Below are 22,855 nucleotides of genomic sequence, written 5' to 3'. Positions count from 1 at the left end.
CTGGCCCTGGGACAGCACAAGTGCACAAAGGAATCAGAAACCTAACCCACAATCATTTTTTAAATCCAATGTTTCTTTTATTTCTGTTCAGGTGAATGGAAGTCATGGAATTAGTACAATATAATTTACAAATCAAACTTCTGACTGAGCACAGGGCCAAGGAGTGTCAGGCTGCAGCGATCCCAATGGCTTTTGGCAACAGTGATTTGACAGCAGGCTCTAAAGCATATTTGTTCTCCTTAGAAAAGAGTTGAGCTTTGGGATCTCCCCTACCACTGCTCCTCACCAGCCTGCTGGGTATGGCAAGGGTGAAATGGCATTACCAGCGCAGGGCTGAGCTGGCCAGCTCCCAGCCATGGGGGACACGCTGGAATTGAGATGGGGCTTGGGTCCCTCTGGTTTTGAGAAATGAGGATCCCTCTCCAGAATGCTACACCAGCCACCTTGAAAGGCACTGCTCTGAGAGCATTTTGGCTAAAGCATGTTGAGTTTTTAGAAGAGACTGCAGCAGATGGCTCAGGGCTGGTTATGCCTAATTTGCTAATGAGAAGGCATGATGAACAGCTGACCAACCAAACACCCATGAAACTCTAATTCAGACTGATCCAATAATTCAATAAATAACTCATCATCTTGGAAGTGAAGGCAGGAAACAAAAATGCAAGGAAGAAGGGATGGTTGGAAGAACAACTGCCCTCCCATTCCCTCCTCTGATGTAGACACACACACACACATGACAAAATAAGGGGTTTAAAGTTTTAGGATGGATTTGAATTCATCTAGTAAAGAAGGTTTAAAAAAAAAAACCAGCCACATCTGCACACTTTTAAAGCATACACAGGTTAAGCTGGTAAAGGTCAGTTGTGACCACACCTCTCTCCCCTGCTGCTCAAGGGTGGCACTGGTGAGCAGGGACATGAGCTTAGTGCCCCTCACCTGCACTCAGCCAATCTTGAGCTTTTCTTCCCTTGCCTGGAAAAGGAACAGGTCCTTCCTCCCCAGGAAGGCAGCAGAGTCAGCAGTGTTTAGCAGCAGTGGGGTTCCTGAGTAGGGCATGTGAGCTACATCCTAGCAGATATACACTGTCCCCTTGGGTCCTCTCAGCCTTGGGATGGAGCCCACCCACCCCTGGTGCTCGAGGGAGGGGATAGCTCAAAATAAATAGGACATCAGGGGTTTTTTTGGCTATGGCTCTAGAGCCTTGTTGTGCAGGAGTATTTTAACCTTTTAGTTTAGGCCAGTAAAACCCAAAGGATCCTGATTCTAATGTCAGTTTTCTCCTGGAATTAAAAAGGGGAGAGAAAAGGGACAAGAGTGGGCAGGCAGGGAGGGACAAGAAGGCCCAGTCCCCTCCTGGTAGAAGTTAGAGGCACATGGAACTGTCACAGTTAGAGTGGGAGAAGGGACAGGGTGCAGTTAGTGCAGGTTTTCCCACAAACACCAAACTCCTTTGCTTGTTCTCAGTTAATGACAAGAGCACACAATTGGGTAACGTATCTGAAAAGCAAATCCATCTTCTCCCCACCTTGTTAACAAGGCTTCATGGAGGGTATGGCCATGCCCCCCCACAGCCTCGGGAAGGGGAGGGCTTTGGTCATTCTCACCCACTCTGGGCTGAGGGCTGGCATCTCCCTGGGGCGGCAGCTCTGGTGCCTGGGGACGGAGCAGGAGAGGCAAGCCAGGGCCAGGGAGAGGCGAGTTGGGGTTCCTTCCCACTGCTGGTGTTCCCCTGCTCTAGCTTTTCTCCTTGGTTGACTTGCTCTTGGAGTCATGCTTGTTGCCCAGCAGCTTAAGCACCTTCATGGGCTTGAATTTGCCTTTCTTCTTGCTCTCGGTCTCCGTCTCCTTGTGAAATTCTGGGGTTGCAAAGGGAGGTTGTTACTGTGGGATGTCAATAGTTGTACAAACACACGACAGTGGGCAAGGGTGAGAGTCATTAATCAAAGCCCTCCACTGCATGCACACTTTCTCTGATAACAAGGGTGTGCAGTACAACTGTGCCTCTAATTTTACTGGCCCTACAGGAAAGTTTCCCCAGTCTACACAGAATAGATTCAATCTCTCCTGCAGACAATTTCACTAATGGCTCATATGCTGCCCCTTACTGGGGTCAGCAGTGAAAACATCACTCCAAAAAGCTTCCTGTTTGTTTCTTACCTTTCTTTTTAATCATGGCTTCCAACATTTTATCCTCTTCCTCTTCTCTGAAAGAAAGAATGGGAAAGAGGTCAGGAATTCAGCCCTGAAAACAGCTGCTGTATTGTTTAAGGCTAGAGAGCCTCCTACTTAGAAGCCATAAAGGGGCAGATCCATCACTGTCTTGTGAGTATTTGCAACCAGTAGGATAAATCCCACATGCTGCACGTGCTGTCCTGTCTTTCCCACACAGAGCATTCAAAGAGACAAGGATTGGGAAGCCTGGTGAAGACATCAGCAACATGGACATTTTGGAGTACTCCCACAAGGCGCTCATGTGGCGCTGAGTCAGACAGGCTGTGCTTTTCCCTTCTCCCCCAGCCCACCCCACTCCTCTCTCACCTTTGCCGGTCCTCATCCAGGCAGTTCACAATGGCATTCCTCTGCTCAATGATGGTCACCAGCTCCTGCATCAACACCTTCTCCCTCCCTCGGTCCTCATCAGTCCAGTCCTTCTCTACCCAGCCAAACCCCAGGGAAAGACAGACAATTACATGGCTGAAGGAGCACTGAAATTCAGACCTTCGGGGCAGAGATCTCCAGCGCAATTCCCTCTACCCGGCAATGTTGTAGGGCCAGCTGGGCTAGCAGTGCTGTGGGAACACAGCCCTGCATGTGGCATTCCATGGGGACAAAAGGAGCACACCCCTGCACGAGGCTGGGACATACATTGAGATGGGACAGAGCCTCTAGAGCCAGCTGATTGCATTGGCATCCCTACAGATCTGCCTCTCTTCACCTCAGATCCACCTAGAGAGAGGGGAGATGGTGCCCAGGAGAAAAATGATCCTTGTCCCTTGATCCCTTCCAACTCAATATATTCTATGATTCTATGAAAAAAGGGGTAAGCACACCCAGAGTGGTGCTCTACCTGGCTTGTTGAGGAGGCACCGCAACTCATACTCCACGTCTGATTGCCGCTGCTCCAGGTTCTGCTGCTTGAAGCTGCAAAGGAAGGGGGAAATGTTGGGAAGCACTGCAAGGCTCCAGAGAGGCGGAACATCATCCCAAAGAACAGAGTGAGCTTGGAAAGAGCCATCAAGATGCTGATCTTGTCCTGTAGAGTCAGGGAGCCAAGGACCAGTAAGGACCAGCCCTGGCTGCTCAAGGTCTTCCTGGAGTAGATGCTGCAGAGGCTGTGGTCACACGCTGTGGGTCAGTTCTCAGTGCATCTGGACAGATTTGCTTGCCCTTACTCCCTCCCTTTTCTAGGCAAGGAGGCCCTGTCAGGATCTCCCCTGTAAGCACCATTTCAGGAGGGCTGAGAAAGGGTTCCCCAAGAGAGTGTCAGTGCCTCCCCACACGCCTGCACACACTTACATGTAGATGAGCTCAGACTCATGGCGCACCAGCATGTGCTTCTCATGGATGAGTTTGAACCAGTCCACAAGCAGGCTATCCTCAGGGTTGTCTGCCAAGCAAAGGGATAATTCAGAGCCATTCCTAGCCCTTGTGGATCCCATTACCCTTGCCCAGCAACAGGCTGGGCTCTGCCAAGCCAGGGGAGGGGCACTGAACTAGAGCCAACCCAACCTCAGCCTGTTTCTGAGGCCCAGAAAGACCCTATCTCTTCTCCCACCTGTTTCCAATCTAGGACATCTCCATGTTCAGGGTAAGGTTGTGACCAGCCTTGGAGGTCAGCACAGCCTCTTGTGCTCTTCCAACCCCAGCATCAGCAGGGAGAAAGTCACTGTTGCTATTTCCTTGGCTGGAGAGGGGGCAGCCCTCGGGTCTGTCCTGCCCCACACCCACAGACAGCCCAACCCACACACCATTCTCAGCACTGCGCAGTTTTTCCTCCAAGGCTACCCCACGGTGCTCCAGCTCATCCAGCTGATGCTCAATGGCATCCATCTCCCCATAGATGTCTTCCTCGGGGATGTACTGATCTGTCTGCACCTGTCAAACCATAAACCAGACACTTTCATTACCACAGACTCCATTTTCCAGGGGTAATCCAGAGGTTGGTCAACACTAACAAGGGCAGGGGGACAACAGAATATTCTATATTGAAGTGCGGATCTGAAATCCCCACCCCACTCTGGAGCAAAGGAAGACCACGGTGCTTTCATGAACAAGGTGTAGCCTCCTCCCCAGCCACAGCTACCTGCCGCAATCCCTGCCCACAGTTGCATCAGCAGGGTGCCTGCAGACTGCTATAGCCATAGGGGATAGCACAGAGCCAGCTTTTCCCTCCTTGCTCCCAAGGGGCCTTTTACCTTGCGTTTGATCAGTGGGAAGCCGTGGCCTGGTGCAGGAGGACGCATGGGCTTGGAGCCCTTGGTAGGTTTCTTTGCCGAGGGGGAGGCAGCAGGTGATGGCTTCCGATTGAAGGGGTTCTCTTTGCAGGAAGACTGGAGAAGGCGGAAAAAACCAGATACATAAGTGGGAAGGGAAGGAAAGGGAAGGATTCCAACAGGGAATGAGCAGACAGGGCAGTGCTAGGGTTTGTCCTGCCCCACAGCCTCCTAAAGGAGGAACACAACACTCATCTCCACAAGCACCTAGTCAAAAAAATAGCTGTGCTAGTGTTTGACATCAGTTTCCCAGCCTCTCTCTCACAAGCGTGCTGAAATATTTTCCTTCATGGTTCCCTTCCTATTTGCTCAGACTACATAACATCCCGCCTCTTCTTTAGCACATGGGATAGGCAGAGTACAAGCAGAGCCACCATTTAACATGGGCCTGAATCTTGCTTTCAGGGGGTCACACATCAAGGCTACCAAAGGGGCAAGCCTGGATTCACAGATCCCCTGTGACCAATTGATGGATGGGGAAGAAAAACCCTGTGATCTGGATGGGGAGAAGGTCATCTTCTCACCTTCAGCTGTGGTTTAGGTGAGGAAGATGTCTTGGGGTTCCCAGCACCCCCATCTGAAGCCAAGAGGATGGGTGTAGGGCTAGCCCCAGCTGGAGGCTTGGGGGGCAGCCGGCTGGGGCTGGTCTTTAGGCTGCCAGTGGAGATGCTCCTGCTGGTCTGCAGGGTGCTGGGCTGCATTTCCCCACTGAGGCTGGCCAGCTCGGTGGAGGAGGAGAAGGAGGAGTTGGTGGAGAGGCTGGCTGGGACAGCAGGGCTTTCACTGGAGGAGACACTGGCCAGCGGTGCATCAGTGCTGGAAGTCTTGGCGGCTGTTGGCATGTGCACAGTGGGCTCGGAGGAGCTTTTGGGCACTGAGGCCTCGTCGGTGTCTCCCAGCACCTTGGTTGAACTCTCAGAGTTGATGCTCTCGAGGCTGAGGGCTGGAGATGGGGTGGAGGATGATGGTTCAGAGTGTGACAGCCTGGAGATGGGGTGGTGGACTGCAAAGCAAAGGGAGAGCTCAGGGAGGAATGAAGGGACAGACAAGACAGAAGGGGAGGGTGGCATACACTGGAGACAAGGGTCAGTGTAAAATCTTGCCTACAAATGCTGTGCTCCAGTGGGTAGAGAGGACATGGCTAATGCAAGCTAGAGCAACCACCACATGGCCTGCCAGGGTGATGCAGAGGCACCTGGGAAGGTGGAACCTCCAAGGAGATGCATAGGGCTGCAGAGGAGGGATAAAGGAGTGGGAGGAAGCTCACCTAGTGGGGAAGCATTGGGGGCTCGTGGAGCTGGCCGCTTCTTTGCCTTTGGACTGCTGGTAGGAGTGATGCCATACCAGGGGTGGAGAGGTTTGGCAGCAGTCTCACTCTGCTCCTGCTCAGGTGTGCTCTTTTGAGTATCAGCACTTTCCACTTCCTCCTCATCCTCTTCCTCAAAGGGGTTGTACAGTTTGGGCTCTGTGGTATCAGACCTGCTCTCCTCACTCCTGGCTTTCCCCACATCCTCTCCATCCTCCTCTGAAGTCCTACTTGGAGTCTCATTGTTGTTGCCTGGGGGAGGAGGGGGAGCTGGCTTCTTCTTGGGCTCTGCTTGCACTAAGGCCATCCATGGTGGGTCCTTGGCTCTTACAGCAGCTCCACCACTGGTAGAAGAGAAAGAGAAAGAAATCAAGATGGCAGAGATAAGGTGGGGTGGTGAGGCACTGGAGAGGGACTTAGCCCCTGGGGGGAAAGGAAGGATGGAGCAGGATGTCTCCCATGCAGAAGCAGCTTTCTCATCCAAGGATGGCCCTAGGCTTCCCCAGACACAGTGTCTCACTCTCTGCGGGCAAACCTATGGGCCTCAGGGAAACACAGCCTGCCTGACTTGCCTGCTGGGCCCAGTGTTTTGGTGTCTGAATACTACAGCCTCCATCTGCTAAGCAGTGGTAAAGGCTGAGCTTTATGGACATAGCTGGTCTTCCCACCTTTCCCAGGACAAACCCTCCACAAGGCAGACAAATGTCCCCTTCTCAGCACCCACAAGCAGAGCCATTTTAGAAGGCATTTGGCAATCTGCCTGTGCCACAGAAACACCTTTCTGAAGCACTCAAACTCTTTACAATAAGAGACAAATGCCCTGGGAGGTATGGATGAACACTGTCCGGCTGACCATGCTGGACTAGCACCTATTAGAAAAGGAACCTGGTCAAAGCCTACATCCTCCTAAGAGGATGATGGAGGTGGGAGAGAAGACCACAGCTGTGCTGTCCCCACCTTGCTATGGAGTTTTCACGTGATCTGCAGACAGAAGGACGTACCGATCAGAGGAGCAGGGTCTCCCTCGAGGTTTTGGGACAGGGGGGCTGGGTTCAGGTACCCGACCTAGAAAGACACACCAAAAGGACATGAAAGAGGTTAAATCAACATGAGGCACCTCTTAGATACCTTCCAACAGGAAGGTGGCTATTCTCACTCACTGAAGACCTCATGGCATTTCTCCAACAGTCAATGCAGCCAGCTCACCCCAAACATCCCCTCTGCCTTTTTCTCCCCACTTTGCCCTGGGAGCTGCACCTGGAGAACTGACATGCCCTCTATTCCCACACCTGTAAACTCCTCCAGCTCTACCATCTTTCCTCCACAGTGGCTTGCTGCCTTTGGAGAGCTCTGGAGAAATACAAGGGGGTAGATAGGCACGAAAACTAGTAGTGCTCTCCTTGCTGTGGGGATGGCTGGCAATTGCTGGCAATCAAAGACCTGGTGTCTGAGCCCAAGATTTATTCGGAGGCAGAAGAGTGTCAGGCTGCAGAGAAGGAAGGGAACTCAGCCAACCTGCAGCCACTGAGGATGTGGAGGGTAACCCCTGCCACCACAGTGCCCTCTTACCGTTCACCATGCTGGGCCCACACTCGCTGCCCTCGCCCTGCAGAGTGGACCTGGGCCGGGGGACAGGGTGGGAGGTTGGAGGAGAGAGGGCAGATGCATCAGTGGCCTTCCTTGGGGCTGGGGTGGGACGTGAGTCTCTGAGCCGTCCATCCAGTGAGCTGGCTTTGTCCTGGGTGAGCCCTGCAGGTTTGCTGGGGATTGGAGGCCTAGGGGGAGTTTGGGAGACAGGTGCCTCATTGCCAGCATGAGCAGGGGGTGACGGTATCTCTGCTTTGCTGGCTGTGCTGTCCTTCTCTGCTGGGCCAGCAAGGCCCTCTGCAGGCGTAGTGGTCTCTGCCACACTCTCCTGGGAGTCACCATCATCCTTCCCCACCTCTGCTCCTGCCTGGAGGGCTTTCTCTCCCATGCTGCCAGTCCCAGTCTCAGTTTTTAGCTCTGGTGACTGTCGATCTGGACTGGGCCTCCTCTCTGTCTGCCCACTCATGGCCAGTTTACCACGATGCTGCGTGCAGACAAAAGTCCCTGCCTCTGACCCAGGCTTGTATGACCCCGGGAGCAGCGTGCTGGAGCATTCCTTACACCTGCCAATGAGAAGAGAGAGCACCATGAGATGGGGGATACCATTCTGCCCTTCACAGAAGGCAACACACCTGGAAGACCCTTGCAGGGACAAGGAGTTAGTTCTTACCCCTGCTATTAAATCCTAGAGTGCCCTTGGGGAAGTAATTTGGAAAAGAAGTAGAGAAATGTAACCAGGCCACTGTAGAAACCCATGGCAAGTTCACAACTCAAATACTGCATGCACTTGGATTCTTCCTTCATCTCAGAAAGGATTTAATAGATGTGGAAGGGTGACAAGTGGTATTGGGATATGGTGTGGTTTCCACACTTGGAATGGGGAGAGGCATCAACCATTCACAGATATAAAACAATGACAATCAATTGGAATTAGGACGCAACTGGCTCTGAACTGGAGGCTACGGACTGCCTTGTGGGGCCAAGGGTCCTGGCAGGTTACAGGACTGTCAGACACATTTGTTTGTAAAACAACCACTCCCCAATGCTGATTATTAAATAAAACTACATCAATTTCAACTCAGAAAATTACTGCATTGGAGGCTTCCAGAGTATTCAGGAGAAAGGACAAACAAGCCTGGCCTGGTCTCATGCTCAGCCTCAGTAATGCTGACCATGGCCTCCAGCTGGGCCACAGCATTTGGCTGGAACGACAAGGGCCTTATGCAGCAGGCCCATTCTTACACTCCGCCTTGCCTGTTGTTGGGCTAATAGCTTCCCTGTCCTTTGCTGTCTGCCACATCTCCTTGGATCATCCACTCTTCCCCCACTGAGCCTCTGAATGCTTCCTAATGAAACCCTCCAGGCGCACGCATGATACAAAGCACTGGCAACCAAGTCAGTCCTTCTCCACCTGGGAAGGGAGGTGGATAGCATACATGAAAGACAGCCAAAGGCTAATCAAGCACTCCCATGAAAACTAAGCCTGTTCCTTCTTGTCTGAATATCTGGTGCATGCAGCAGCTGGCTGCCCGACATTGCCAGCAAATAATTTTGGCAAGGAATTCTGCTCTGGGCATCCGGTTGACTGGGATTTTCTTTGAAAGGAGAGCAGAAGTGCAAGGACACAGGGACTCGAGAGAGAAGGGGTATGATGAAATGAGAAGGTGGAAAGCTCAGACAAGGGGAGAAAGTGGTTTGCTTTGGGTTTATCTCTATCAGACCACAGGAACCACTGCCATAGGACATTTCTGACCAAATACTGTCCATGAATCAGCACAGAAAAAAAAAAAAAAACAAAACAAAACAGAAAATAGAAAATAATCAGGAGGCAAAACATTTGGGATAAAATTACAGGGATCTCCCTGCTCAGTCTGAAGGGCCATGAGCTGTGCCATGGCAGACATGGCACCTCTCCTACTCCTGACCCATTAGGACAGTGGGGTGTTGCACCTGAACCCCAAAACTCCTGCTTTTGTCCCAGATGCATACTGGAAGTCTAATCGGACCCAGCTCAGCTCCCCTCCTGTGCCACTGTTTCTATAGTACGTCCCCAGCTGGCTTAGGCAGGTGAATGAGGCCTTCCACATCTTCCCAGTAGCTCAATGTTTCTGTCCTCATATGCCAACTCTTGTCCTGTGGCCCACGGGAGAGATTTCATTTCTTCATCATCACAGCAGGGAAAGCAAAGTGAAATGATTTCACAGGTACTGCAGGTAAGGACCTGCACTCAGGGAGTAACCACAGAGCTGCTGACGTGTAAACCCTCATTCCTCAGTTTGTTAACAGTCTGCAGCTCTCCACATGCTCCCTGGGAGCTCAGCACCACCCAGGCAGCATGGTAGCCTGTATATTGAGGATGTGGAGTGTAGGTGGAAGGAGGTCTGTAGCATGATGTCATGGCTTGGACCTCAGTGGAAGGTGAAGGGGGGTGGTCCTGCGTAGGCAGGTGGTAAAGAGGCAGAGCATCCTTATTTATGGAGGTGGGAGAAGCTCAAGAGGCTGGGATTCCAAGTAAGTAAAGTGGGAAAGCACAAGTCAGCAAGGGAGGCAGGGAGCAGGGTAGGAATGGAGCACTGGGACACAAGGGGCTAGTCAGACGTCTGGGACAGGGGGCTGGAAGGCAAATGGAACATCTTCACTCTTACTTCAAGCACTGTTGTTCATGTTCCATGTTGCCCAGGGATGCACATACTCGAAGCTGGGGTGCAGCAGGCCACAGACCCCCAGTCTGCCGAGGGGAGAGGCCGCCCCACCACAGCTAGCCACGACATACCTGAAGCATTGGCGGTGGTAGAGCTTGCCCTCAGCCAGGTAGCGCTGCACCAGGTGGACATGCTGCTGGCAGGCTGCGCAGGTGCTGCTGAGCGTGCTGCGCTGGGACTGCTCAGAGGGCTCCGGGGGGACATCATCCTGGGACACAACGCACAGGCAGCTCAGGATGGGAGCCACAAGCTGCTCCCCAGACCATGGATTCTCCAGAACAGCTGCTCCCTGTGCAAGGCCCATCATTGAGGACGCATGGCACAGCTCAGAGGCTGACCTCAGAGGCTGACAATGCGCAGAACAGCTGTCCTCAAGCCTGGGCACAGGCAGGCTGCCTCTTCCCAAATTAGAAGGGGCCACTCCAAAAGGTGCCTTGGCCCTATCTACAGCTGAAGGGCTGTGGAAGGGACTAATCTATACCCCATTTACCAGGGTCCTGCAAAACATTGAAAAAGGTGCCCTCCCAGACAACTGCTAAAACCTGAAATAAAAGGCATATTTTCTGCCTTCTAGTCCCACATTCCTGTTCTTTCCTCATCTACAGGGTTATCCCCACATAGGAAGGAGAGTGTTTGTAGCCTGGGTGATTCAAGGAACCATCCAGCACCAACCTGCCCAACCTCTTGCCTGCCATGGACAAATTACAGTCCACAGACCCACAGAGAAAAATCACTCTCAGCTGGATCCCACAAGGACACAAAACCCCAAACACCTCTCACTCCCAAAATACACAGGCAAGCCCCTGCAGAAATCCATGGCTCTGTGACAGGCTTTTTCCCATCTCCTCACCCACAGTGCAGGGGGCACCACTGCCTTAGGCTGTCTTTGAATCAAGAAATTAGGTACCTGTGGTGCTGAAGGACTCTCAATTGCAGCCACAGGCATCTTGTGGGACAGCAGAGGAGGAGAGGAGGCAGCAGTTGGTCGCTTCATAGGTGGAGGGACACTGACTGGAGGCAAGAGGGAAGGAGGATCAGGCATGGAGAGCAGTGGTGACTCACACCACCCATGTGCAGGAAGGGGAGGGGAAAAAATAAAATCATCCAGCCTTGTGACATAGGATGAGACCTGCTGCTCCCAAAACTTCAGTGCTTATTTTACGTGGAAGAGACAAACACAATCTAATAATGGGTCAGCTGCGAGGCTGCCAGAGAGCCTGGCCTGCTGTGAATCCCCTTCTGTGGCCCAGGGATACCAGTCTCCCACTGTGATTTTATTTACTCATCATGTGCCACTTGGCTTCCTTGTAATTGACTCCCTAAGCAACGCTCAAAGCCCAGAGCAGCTGGGGTAGCTGCTGATGTATTGTGGTGACCCACTGGGCCCCAGGGCTTCCAGGCTGTCAGCAGGTCTGTGAAGCATCTCTTGCAGTCGGGGCTGGAACTCACACACTAGTCCCCAGCAGGAATCCTTGTCTGGGAGACCAGCATCCCTGGAGAAGCATATACAAGTGGACGAGATTTATCTGATGTTGTGGCTACAGACTAAAACAGAGGAGACTTGGAGCTCTCATCTCCACCCAGTCAAAGGATGCCAGGAAGAACTGTCTCAGAGCACTCAGCTCAGGCTGCAGTTGTAGGGACAGATGAGCTGATTTGAAACATTCACCCTGCCTCCACTCCCTCTGTCCTCCAGTCACTTAACATGTACCTATGTGATAAAAATGAGCTGTGGTAGATGGGCTCCTATCTAGCTTTCTCCTATTTTAGTGGGTTAGAGCAGATCACAAAGGGTTCTGGTGAGCACCAGGGGAGGTGGCCCAACCCAAGTTGGCAGGAATGCAGTGCAGAGGGAGGAGAAAGGCGTTTCTTTTTCCACAGCCTGAGCTGTTACATCACCTCCACCACTTGTTAAACCTCACCCAAATGCACTCTCTCTTCCAGGCATTCCTCAGGGGCACCAGCAAGATGTAGGAGAGGCAGGTACTACCTGCTCCTCTACCCTTCCCCAGAAACACAGCCCCCAGTTGCCACAGGAAGGAGGAAGCAGAGGGGGTTGCTGGGTTTCCTGTACTCAAACAGGGGCAAACTCGAAGCCTGAGGGGTGGGAGGACACTCACCTTGGCTGGGGTTGTTGAAATGGTTGTAATACTGAGACACATAAGTCATGATGCTAAGGCAGTCGGGGACTTTCATGGAGACCATATCATTGGGATCTAGCAGGGCTGGGATGCCCAGCTCCCGCTCTGCCAACTCAAAGGCCTGCAGGAACAGCACAGAGGCATTTAGGAAAGTAAACTGATGCTTCATGAAAAATAACAGAAATATCAAAGTGGAAGGAACCCAGGGAAGGCTAAATAGTGAACCTATGGCATCCTTTATGGACAGAGGCATCCAGACATGCTGCTTGACTAAAAAAAAGTAGCAACAGAAGCAAAGTTCCCTTCAAGTTTTCACTGAAAAAAACCCAGTGTTTTTTTAGCTCAGCCAGCAGTGCCCTCACGCAAGAGCCTGGCAGAGTCTTGTCTGGAACCACAAAGGGCAGAGGCCGGGCAGATGCTTCCAGTGACACTGAACTCTACTGAGCAGTGTCCTCAGCCACCCCAAATGTTCACCCCACAGAAACACTAACTGCACATCCTTTCATGCTCTAGGGTGCCACACCTTCCCCTCCCACAATCAACAGAGCCATCTGGGCTCAACATCCAGCACCCTGCCATGCACAAGCCAGTGCTTTCAGTACTTTTCTGTGTCTCAGCAGGCAGAAACAAGGACATTGTGATAAGAAGCACCCATCTCCTCCTTTGACATACACGGCTACCCAAAAGGAAGGAATGGAGGAGGAAAAAAACTGCCGGAGAGTTTCCCACTTCGCAGTGTGTGTGGATTACTGTCTCTACACCGGCCATCCCTCTGCTGAGCCAGGGGCAGTGTACCCGCATTGATCTCCCAGGGACGGGGGTGCAAAACTATGGCAGGGACTGAAGAGAAGTAAGCCAGCAGCAGATGAGAGTGGTTTGGGCACTGAATAGTGAGGTACCAAGTGCACAGATAAAGGTGTTGGGTGTGAGTAAAGACTGAAGGTACCTAGTGTCTGTGGCATGAGGTGCTGTGAAGGGTGTGAGATACAAAAGTAAAGGGATGGAGAAACAAAAGAGAATGGATATTTGCAGTAACTAGGGGTGTAAAAGTGGCCACCATGGACATCCTGCTCTGCTCAGCCTGGCTTTAAGCCAGTTGTCTGGACTGAGTCTTACTGAACACAAGGCTGCAAGCAAGCAAGGAATGAAGAGAGACTCCACCTGAGAGGTGTCATATAGGACAAGATACCCATTGTGTGGGTCTGGAATGGAAAAAGCTGCTAATGACCGAAAGGACATGCCAGGACACAACTGGACAACCCTAATCCTGTAAATCCCAAATCACAGAATTACAGAATCGCTGGGGCTGAAAGAGATTTCAGACATCATCTAGTCCAAACCCCTGCTAAAGCAGGTGACACAAAATCACATCCAGTTGAGGTTAAAATATCCCTAGAGCTACTCTACTTCCTCTCTGGACAGCCTAGCCCAATGCTCTGTCATCCTCACTGTAAAAAAATGTTTTTCCTCATATTCAGCTGAGGAATTCCTGTAATTCTGTTTGTACCCAATGCTCTTTCTCCTGTTGCTGGGCACCACAGAAGAGTCTGGCCTCATCCTCGACATCTGCCCTTAAGATATTTGTATGTAGCATAACTCATCTTGAGAAGGTGATGGGCCATGCCTTTCCACAGACTATCACATGGAGCCTGCAGCAATTAGGTCTTTCATTTTAAAAAAAACAGGGCTATTGCTGCTCTGTCCTATCACTAGTCCCTGGGGCTGGACACCTCCCCATTTCACACTGCCTGCTTCTGCTACTGGCTTCAGCTGTCCCAAGCAGGACGGGAACATTGCAGACCAGGGTCTAGCATGACCTTTCTCTCTGCTGATGCCTGAAGTAAAACTATCTTCCTGCTCCCATTGCCTGCAAATCTGGAACAACTGAAGTCAAGAAGATGTTGCACCATTTAAATCTTCACCTGAGATGTTGTCTTGGCAACTATTTGGATAACCAGGCTGGAAGCTGATGTTTCAGATTCCCTTGTTTCCAGAGAAACTCCTGCCTGTTACCTACAAACACTGATTTTTCTTATACCCTCAGCACTGTCACAAATTCCTCCCACACTACATGGCCTTCATCAAGTCACTCTCACATCACTTCTTCCTTCTGTGCACTGCAGAAAGGGGACTTACCAGGCGATTATTCTCATAGACATCATCCTTGGAGAGAGAATCAAAGTCTCTGAAATGAAAGAGCACAAAACAGCCACATGAAGTGCAGAGGAAAAGTGTCCCTATGCCATCATATGTAGATTCCCAGGACAGTCAACCATAAAATTCAGCACATAAGATCCTAGATAAACAAAACCTTGGCAAAGCAGATTTCAGGTTTTAACAGGACAAGAAAACCAAAGGGAAATTGCAATTAAAAAAAAGAAAGCGAGTCCCAAATGGGTGGTGACCAGGAAATTAAAACGTCATTTTTGTCTCTCGTTACCCGCTTCAGCCCTTGAGATTAAAGGCTGCAGAAATACCAGGGCCATGTTTCAATTAGCACCACACACTGCTGCACCAAAGAGTGCATAACATGATCCCAAACTTGCTTTTCCAAGGCCACTGGCATAACAGTGGAGGATGGGGATACAGATCCCTCACCTCAAGAGAAAGAAGGGACAGAATCAGGTAGCTCTATGAGGGTCCTTAGACAAACCTCCCTTGCACCACCTCAAGGAATTGGGGGTGACACAGAAGATCTTAAACTGCATTTCTGTCCTTTCCCCCAAACATTCACAACAAACCGTCCTCAGCTGCAGCCCTTGGAGTTAAATGCAAGGTGCTCAGGGCACACAGAGGAATCCCAGCAGTCTCCAACACAGGGGATTCATTCGTTCCAACCCATTTCACTTGTTTCCCTGGAGCCCTTCGGGAGCTCAACCTGCACACAGGGACTGATTAGCTGCCTTCACCAGGGAAGCAGAGGGCAGGAAGTTAAAGTAGTCTGCAGACTTTCAAAAGAGGGGGAGAAATGCAGGAAGGAGTTAGTTATGCCTTTTGCATGTGTGTGTGGGTATAGTGTGTGAAAAAACACCATCAGGCTGCAGTGCTTACAGCTCCTTCCTGCCCAGGATCTTAGCTTTGTTACAAAAAAATGTAACCCTCATGCAGCACCCTCATACAGCAGCCTGGTGTGCCTGCTAGCTGGATTCACGGGAGGATGCAGTCCAGAGAGGTCTAGGCTCAAGCAAAGCCATCCCAATGGACCACAGAGAGGTGCCAAAGCTTGGGAGATCAACACAGAACGACAATTCAGACTAGAGGGGGGAATGCATTCCCCACCCTGAAGGTGGTGTGCAGGATCCAGGTGAGGTGGCACCACGCACCTGCAGAGAGGGGCTACAGAAACCTCCTGCCTCCATCCCCCTCTGGATTTTATTGCCTTTTCCTGTAACACTGACATACTCTGTCCCGGCGCCACGTGGCAGGGCAGCCGGCCGCTTCTTGAAGCCCCTCACGCAGCTTTCCCAAAGCTGCAGAGGAAGTCCATGATGAGCTCAGGAAGGTTTTCCCAGCTGCCTACACCACCATAAAATTACATTTCCTCCGTTCAAAAGCAAGAGGCTGCTGGTGCCGTTTCCTCACAGACGAACGAAGCTGCAGCCGCTCACTGCTGGGAGAGCAAATGCAGCAGACACACAGAAAGATGGGCTGGATGTTCAGCTCTGTTACCTTCCTGAAAGCTCAAGTGAATACATGTACAGAGCTCAGACTGCTCAAAATACCACAACTTTTCCTTCTTTACATGCTGGTGAGCAAAGGCTTCAGCTGCAGCCTATGCTTTAATTCAAAAACATTGCCATTTTTGTAACTATAACTAGTCTCCACTGGGAAATGTTTTTTCCTCTAAGTTTTTGTTTTGTTTTTGCCAAGAAGTCCTTTAACCTTGCAGTATTTTTTTTTTTTTCCTTTTAAAGAAAATGCCAACTTGGAACATGGGAGAAGCAATGACAGCAAAGTTATATATCAACTGCCCTCTAACATTCATGACTTTCATTTTGAATGCCTTCATTTTCAGGATATGGGAGCAGTGTAGCTGGAAGCTTGAAGACTCCTTGGTGGTCAGGGTAAGCATTTTCTGACAGACAAAACATCATGTCCGTTCCACTTTGCCCCAGCGAACCAAAGCTGTTTTAGTAAACCAAGGCAACTCCATTAGGAAAAGCAGATGCCAGCAGAGAGGATGTGAATGAAGCTCATGATGTATCAAGAGATTACCAAGTAGCAAGGGAATAGAAGATTCTTTTCCACTAATTTAGGATTGCAGACTCAGCTTTATGTGAGACATTGAAGTTCATCAGTACAAGGCCCCAGGGATCAGTTTATTCAGTTCCTCTCCACTGCATTTTCCAGCTTTGTCTCTGATAAGCCAAGCAGGACCACACTGACCTGTATTGCTCCTGACATGAGCACTCCCATATGCAAGTTGGTCACGTGGCATCCCTGTGGCTCCAGGCAAACTCCCAGTACCAATGTGCAAGGAGCATGGCCTCTCAGGCACGGGGAAAAGTCATCCAGACACACCTCTTTCCCCTCTATAAACTGTCTCCTCTGCACAGAGCCCAGAACTCGTCATCTCACAATTCTGTTACATGTGGCTGCATGTCACATTATTTCCTTGCCCTGATCTCAGCAGTCTTTCATCCAGCTCTGCTCAGGCTCCTCTCCTGCCAAAATACCTGTCCAAGGGATTGAATGTAAGAACAGGCAAGACTCTAGCTATCCCAGCTGAACAACTGTCTTGACTCAGCAAACCCCAGTGTTGTACCATATCCTGGAGTAATATTTCTATGCAAATAACATCCCAAGCACTTACCTAATGAGATACATGCAGAGCCACTAAGCACCCCAGGGTTTAGGGCAGCTGCCAGGGAGCACAGCAGATCCAGAGAAGGGGGAAGGGTGTGCCGTAGAGCTAAAACCAGAGCAAATTCCTGGATTCCTCAAATATAAATCATGAGCACTTTAAGGCAGTGCCACATAATAAGCCATTCAGCTTCCCAGGTCTTGTCAGGGAAATGCAAGCAGTACATAGGAAGGAACAAACAAGGTTTGTGATCCTGACTGTAACCAAACCCACGGCTCTAGGGACACAAAACAGCGTTTCTAAAACAGCTCTCATCTCCTGTTTTTCCTCAAGCCTCCATGTCTCCCAGCACTCCAAAGGCATGTGCCACACCCCTTTATTCTTCTCAGCCCTGAATGCCAAGAGCCTTCCCTGAGCACCAGGGAAGCTGTAGAGCTTGGGATGCTGAAAGATGTTCTTTGCTTCACTAAAGCTGTAGCAAATGCCTTGTAAACACTAATTTCATGCTTCAAATTTCTAGAGCACTGAGCAAACAAACTCATTAATCCCCACAGTCCACTGTCAAGTTGCTCTGGATTTTGCCAGCTTAACTGAAAAGGGAAGAGAAGAGATTAAATGTCTCATCTTCAGATCACACAGCCAGCAGCACAGAGGCTAAATCCAAGTTTCCCTGACTGGGACAGTGAGGCAACGAAGCCAAGTGAAGTGCCTAGAACAGCAGAGTCAGGGATTTTTATCTGCATGGTTCAATACACAGGTCCTACAGGTATGCACCTCGTTCTTGGGTAGTCACTTCAAGACACCTTTAGCTGAATTCAGTAGATACTGAGGAATTCCAGTCTACTTCTTTCAAAAAGAGCAAACCTATAGTGTTTCCAAGAGCTCTGTGGGAGCTGTTCCAAAGCTCTCCAGGGCACCATCCCTCCAATGCCATTTGCCTTATTCCATGGTGATTGTGTTCAAATCAGGGGTCATGTGGAAAACTGTCCTCAGCCTCACTTACCCATATGGTCTTTCATGACAGCCTCTTCCTCAGTGTGTCCCCTCCCAGCACAGCAGCACAACAGGGGTCCATCTAGGCTAGGTCATAAAACCGGGACAGGCTGACAGCCACCAGAGCAGCATTGCCCAGGGGATCAGTGTGGCAGAGGAGTGGTGTCACACAGGTAGGGAAGAGCTTCAGGTCAGCTCTCCTACGGATATGCCCATTCCTCCCCTCTGCAATCCCAGGGGAAGACAGCAGGAAGCAGGAAAGCTGCTGCATGCAGAGGAACTCCAGCCTTCAGGGAACAGCGCAGCTGTCTCGTGTGGGCCAGGAGAGCCCCGCACAAAGGAAGATCACAGATCCCTGCCAAGTCCCATTACTGGGCTGACTGAAAGCACTTTAGAAGAAAAGAAGGGCAACCACTTTTCCTCTGCCGTCAGGAGATTTACTGCCTCTGATCCAATCTTCCCACTTCCAAATCGGGACAGGCTGAAGAAGTTGGAATGAGATGAAATTATGCTACTCTCCTGATGGCCGCCTGAAAATCCTTCTACAACATGCCATGTCCTTGTAAGGCCCTGGGCTTTGTCTCTACAATGCAACTCGTGCAGAGGAGCTGGGAAGCGTGTAGTTAGGACATCTGCCAGGAGCAGATTTAAGCCCACTGACAACTTAGGAGCAGCATGCTGCTTTAATGGGATGGTAAATATGGTTAATGGGAAACCATCAGGTGGTTTTAGTGGTGTTTATCATAAGCTTTTACTGAGCCTCTGCTTTTCAGTTCCCAGTTACTGTGCCATTTACAAAAAAAAAAAAAAAAACAATAATTGCAAGTGTTCCTGTCCTTAATTTGCCTTTTCCCACCCAGCAGCCTTGCAACTGGGAGCATTTTCAGAGGCTCCATTATAGCTAGTCAGAGCGAGCCATACCATCCAAGAGCTGCAGGACACAAGACCATGCAGCTCCTTCAAGACCCAGAGTGATGCAAAGACACTGAATGTCTTGGCTCTCAGTCATTCCAGAACACTATGCTGAGGGTTTTGGGGCAACCACATGAAACACAGCAGGCAGCAGTTCAGTTTCCAGCCTACCTGCTCAGCTTCAACTTGTAAGGACACCAGCCTGCTTCACCCTCTCACGGACACCACAGCTCCCCAGTGAAGTCACAGTCAATCCTATGCCTGACAGAGGTTGGTGTCATGGCAAAAGGCCTTCCTGAGGCCAGATCAGGAAAGAGAACTTGGTCAATATGGGCAACCTCAAAGGAAGAACCACCAGTCCCAGAGCAGAACGTGACCGGGGACACATCACCCTTGTCAGCTTTAGCAGCAGGCAAAGGAGCGCGTGCATGCCGGAGGCACAGTGAGGTGGGGCGATGCCTACCTGCCTTGCAAGGAATACCAATGATTAGAGCAGATGGGCGTCAGATTCCAAGCACTGCCGGGGCACACAGGGTTACAGCAGCAGGTCGGGGCAGATTCCTTCCAGCAGCTCAGCTAGTTTCTCCAGCCTGACATGGTGCCCCCAAGCAATCCCAAACTCACATTCCCCCTCAGAGACACCCAAGCTGGGGGAGACTAGAGAGGCATTTGCTACCTCCTGCTTTCACTGTGGCATCCAGAGAAAACAAGCAGGAAGCAAATGCAAGCAGCAACCTGATATAGGCCTCTACAATTTAGAGTGGCTGCCTCTGGCAGCTTGGAATGTCTCTGTGTAGGGCAGACCTCTGGCCCTCCTGAAGTGTGAAAACTCACCTCTTATTGAGGCAAAACACCCCCACACCCAGATACCAACACCACGTCTCTTCTCTGGTAGGTATTGCTCCCATTTGGATGTAGGGACCTAGTCTACCTCCATGCTCTCACCAGCCTTAGATCACATGACTTCTGTTAACCCTGACCTTGACAGGTCTGCAGGACCAGGTCAGAAGGTCATTTGCTGAAACACAGAGTGATAGAATGGTTTGGCTTGGAAGGGACCTGAAAGATTACCTGGTTCCAACCCTCCTACCACGGGCAGGGAAACCTTCCACTAGACCAAGTTCCTCAGAGCCCCATGCAACCTGGCTTTGAGCCCTGCTGGGGATATGGAATCCTTCATTCCTAGTACCCAACTATTTCTCGACAGCATCTTCTTCAGTGCATGCCCTACCAACATATCAGCACAACGGAGACATATCCACTCACTGAGCCCCTCATGTCCATGCTCAGAGAGCTTCCCTGCCAACCAGCCTGGAGCCGTTTCCCATGGTGCCTCCATCCCCCCCCAAATCACTGTGAGCCCCCCGTTATCGCTGGCTGGGCACAGACGGCCCAACCCCTCCAGAAAGGGGGTCCCAGCGGTCCCGCGCCCCAAACCTCCGCGCTCCCCGCTCCTTCTGCCAGCAGCGCCCGCGGGCGGCAGCCGGGGCCCCGCGGCGCCCCGTCCAAGCGGCAGGCAAGGCGCGGCCTGCACTCACAGGAGGTCGGGCCGGTGGCGGTGCAGGATGGCGCAGAAGGCCAGCCCGTCGCGGAAGGAGGTGCTGAGGTCGCGGATCTCCACGCCGCGGTAGCCCTCGCACTGCCGGCGGCACCAGGCTTGCAGGGCGCCCCGCGGACCCGACATCGGGACGGCCGCTACCACCGTCGCCGCCGCCGCCAGCCCGGGGCCGGGCGGGGTCTCCCGGGGCGGGGCTCCGGGGGCGGGGCCCGGACACGCCGCGGAAGCTCCCGGGCTCAGCGCTTCCCGGGGAGCAGAGCGGCGCGCTGGGGAGAGCACCCTCTCCTACCCCGGGCAAAGAGTTGGGCCTGAACACAATTTAAATTCAACTAGATTAAAAACCACTCGGCAACCTGATTTCTGGATCCCTCTCAGGCTTAGACAGGGGCTGCTACAGACAGAAGCAGTTCTCATCAGTCCTAGGGGCATAAGCCGTAGCGGTGGAGTACATCTGGGGCGTAGGTGGCTCCCAGGGTAGGCTCAGGGCCAAGAAGAGCTTTGAAGATCAAGACACTTGGAGTCACAGGCAGCGCTTCACAGGAAGCCCTGGAAGAAGCGCAGGAAGAGTGCGATACAATCTCAGGAACCCACCACATCGAGGCAATGGATTGTCACGAGAGCTGGTGTGCACGCTCAGGGTGATGGTTTGACAAGAGGGGGGAAGCATACTATTAAAGGCTACTTTATTAAGCTTAGCATTCTTTTCATCTCCAACAGCTCCCTCTGTGCAAGACCAAACCATCATACTTAGGTTGAGTTTATTGCTGCCAGTTCCAAATCTTTAACAGTCCATTCCTGCAGTTATGTTGTATGAGCTCTAACACTCCTTCCTTCACTCAGATTTCATGCATAGCACCGTCTTTCTAATACTCCACTGTTTCATTCTATCATTCTACGGTCCCAGAACTGTAACATGTGAAAAATAAATTCTCTGACTGGCTTGTACAACCTCCCCACTCAGTGCCCGAGATAAGCTGCCTTGTAAATAACAAGAAAAACTACTCTGTAGCAAAAAAGGAAATGAAACATTGTGTCAGTTTTGTAATGACAGCGCCGGCTACTCGGCATCCTCCAGATCTGCCCGACAGCGTCTTCCTGGTGTATCCTACGGGACAGCAGAATGAGGGAGGTTTTCTTGACTTTTCCAAGTTCCATAATTACACTCAGCCCCTTCGCAACTATAAGACAGAGACGGAGACACAGAGTACATGACCCTGTAGTGTGGTTTCCTCAGACAAAACCATTTTGTCCAGAACCACTTCCACTCACCAAACCCTGCTGCAGCAGGCGAGGCTCAAGCCCTAGCCACCCCCACCTCCCTCTGGAGCGCCTTCCCAGCACCAGCAGAGCTCTGTTGATGCTGCTGAACACCCTGCATTCCTCCAGCTTCAAGCAGTGCCAGGCACGGCAGCTCGCTGAGCCCATCTTTCCACGCAGTGAGAGCTGCAAGCTCCTCCTGGCTTCGTTCCAACAAGTGCCAGTCCTGCTCAGTTAACCTTCAGCAGTCCCTCAGAGAAGGCGTGGAGCCAGGGAGATCAGTGGATGGTCTCTGTACATCCTTTGGAAGCTGCTCTGGCAGATGGAAACAAAGCAGCGGCATATTCATAGACCTGAGAACAGCCTATAACCACTGGAGTGTTTCAGATGATACAGATAAGCATTAAAAATCTGTAATTCCAACATGCCAACCAGATATTAAAATCCCAGTAACATACTGGATTCCTTTGCTATGCTATGAACTGAAATTGGTCACAGAGATACCTGCCAAGGTTCTCATGTTGTGGATCACATTCACCTGAGCATATCCTGGGAAAAAATTTAGACTTTGGAGAGTAAGAAAGTAGGGCAGTTGCTGTTGACAGCTATGCTTACTGTGCTGTTCTTGGCAAAAATACACAGAAGGAAAAGTGCCAGCCCTAAAATCAAAAAGGATCAGATTCTGCTTGATATGAACACAGCCCTCCATGGGCTGCTGCAATGCAGTGGCATCTCAGTCCTTTAATTTCTTAATGATATGGCTGCCTCAAACCCTCCAGAACTGGAGACAGTAAGCTCCTAGCATCCATAACACCAACACCAGCAGCTAGAAGGCCAACAGGAATTGCCCATATAATCTCACTGTGTTGCCTGTACCCTGCCCACCTGAGTTACTTGACTTTGTGATGGGAAACAGTTGACTTCTGAGCGGTATCTAGGACACTGGAAACCTGACCCTCATTCAAACACAGAATATAATCCAACAAAGGCTAATTATTTCCTTCGTTTAAACAGAATCACATACAGAGACAAACTGGACTGCTAGGACCCCTTTCTCAGTGGAAAGGAACGAGAGCGAGAGGTACAGAGAGGGAGATGGTGT

At 51.1% G+C, this 22,855-nt stretch overlaps 1 protein-coding gene across 2 annotated transcripts; it reads right to left on the bottom strand.

The window, feature by feature from the left end:
• Positions 1-38: 38 nt before the first annotated feature.
• Positions 39-20,659, bottom strand: MICALL1 (MICAL like 1). 2 transcript variants are annotated; one of them, XM_066184098.1, is made up of 16 exons: positions 20,477-20,659; positions 14,366-14,414; positions 12,209-12,350; positions 10,996-11,099; positions 10,160-10,296; positions 7,369-7,949; positions 6,801-6,864; positions 5,761-6,143; positions 5,018-5,496; positions 4,416-4,550; positions 3,969-4,095; positions 3,517-3,607; positions 3,068-3,141; positions 2,539-2,653; positions 2,158-2,204; positions 39-1,856 (listed from the first exon to the last, which is right to left on the bottom strand). In XM_066184098.1, the coding sequence occupies exons 1-16, from the start codon at positions 20,620-20,622 to the stop codon at positions 1,735-1,737; spliced, it is 2,796 nt and encodes a 931-aa protein (XP_066040195.1). In that variant the 5' UTR covers positions 20,623-20,659; the 3' UTR covers positions 39-1,734. The 2 variants fall into 2 exon arrangements, with proteins under 2 accessions (XP_066040195.1, XP_066040196.1); XM_066184099.1 differs by lacking the exon at positions 20,477-20,659 and adding an exon at positions 19,110-19,157 and having other exon boundaries at positions 40-1,856.
• Between the last annotated feature and the right edge of the window lie 2,196 nt (positions 20,660-22,855).

Source organism: Chamaea fasciata, unplaced genomic scaffold (genome assembly GCF_029207755.1).
Source record: "Chamaea fasciata isolate MVZ Bird 193981 ecotype frontalis unplaced genomic scaffold, bChaFas1.0.hap1 SCAF_5, whole genome shotgun sequence".
Classification (NCBI taxonomy): domain Eukaryota; kingdom Metazoa; phylum Chordata; class Aves; order Passeriformes; family Sylviidae; genus Chamaea; species Chamaea fasciata.
This window is presented reverse-complemented; position numbering and strand designations above follow the sequence as displayed.

Excerpts from the sequence above, each read along its gene's own strand:
- MICALL1 (XM_066184098.1), bottom strand. The coding sequence starts at position 20,622 with ATGTCGGGTCCGCGGGGCGCCCTGCAAGCCTGGTGCCGCCGGCAGTGC. Across the intron at positions 7,950-10,159 it reads TACCACCGCCAATGCTTCAG|GTGTAAGGAATGCTCCAGCA; the intron begins GTATGTCGTGGC and ends TCTCATTGGCAG. Across the intron at positions 2,654-3,067 it reads GTGCCTCCTCAACAAGCCAG|AGAAGGACTGGACTGATGAG; the intron begins GTAGAGCACCAC and ends TTGGCTGGGTAG.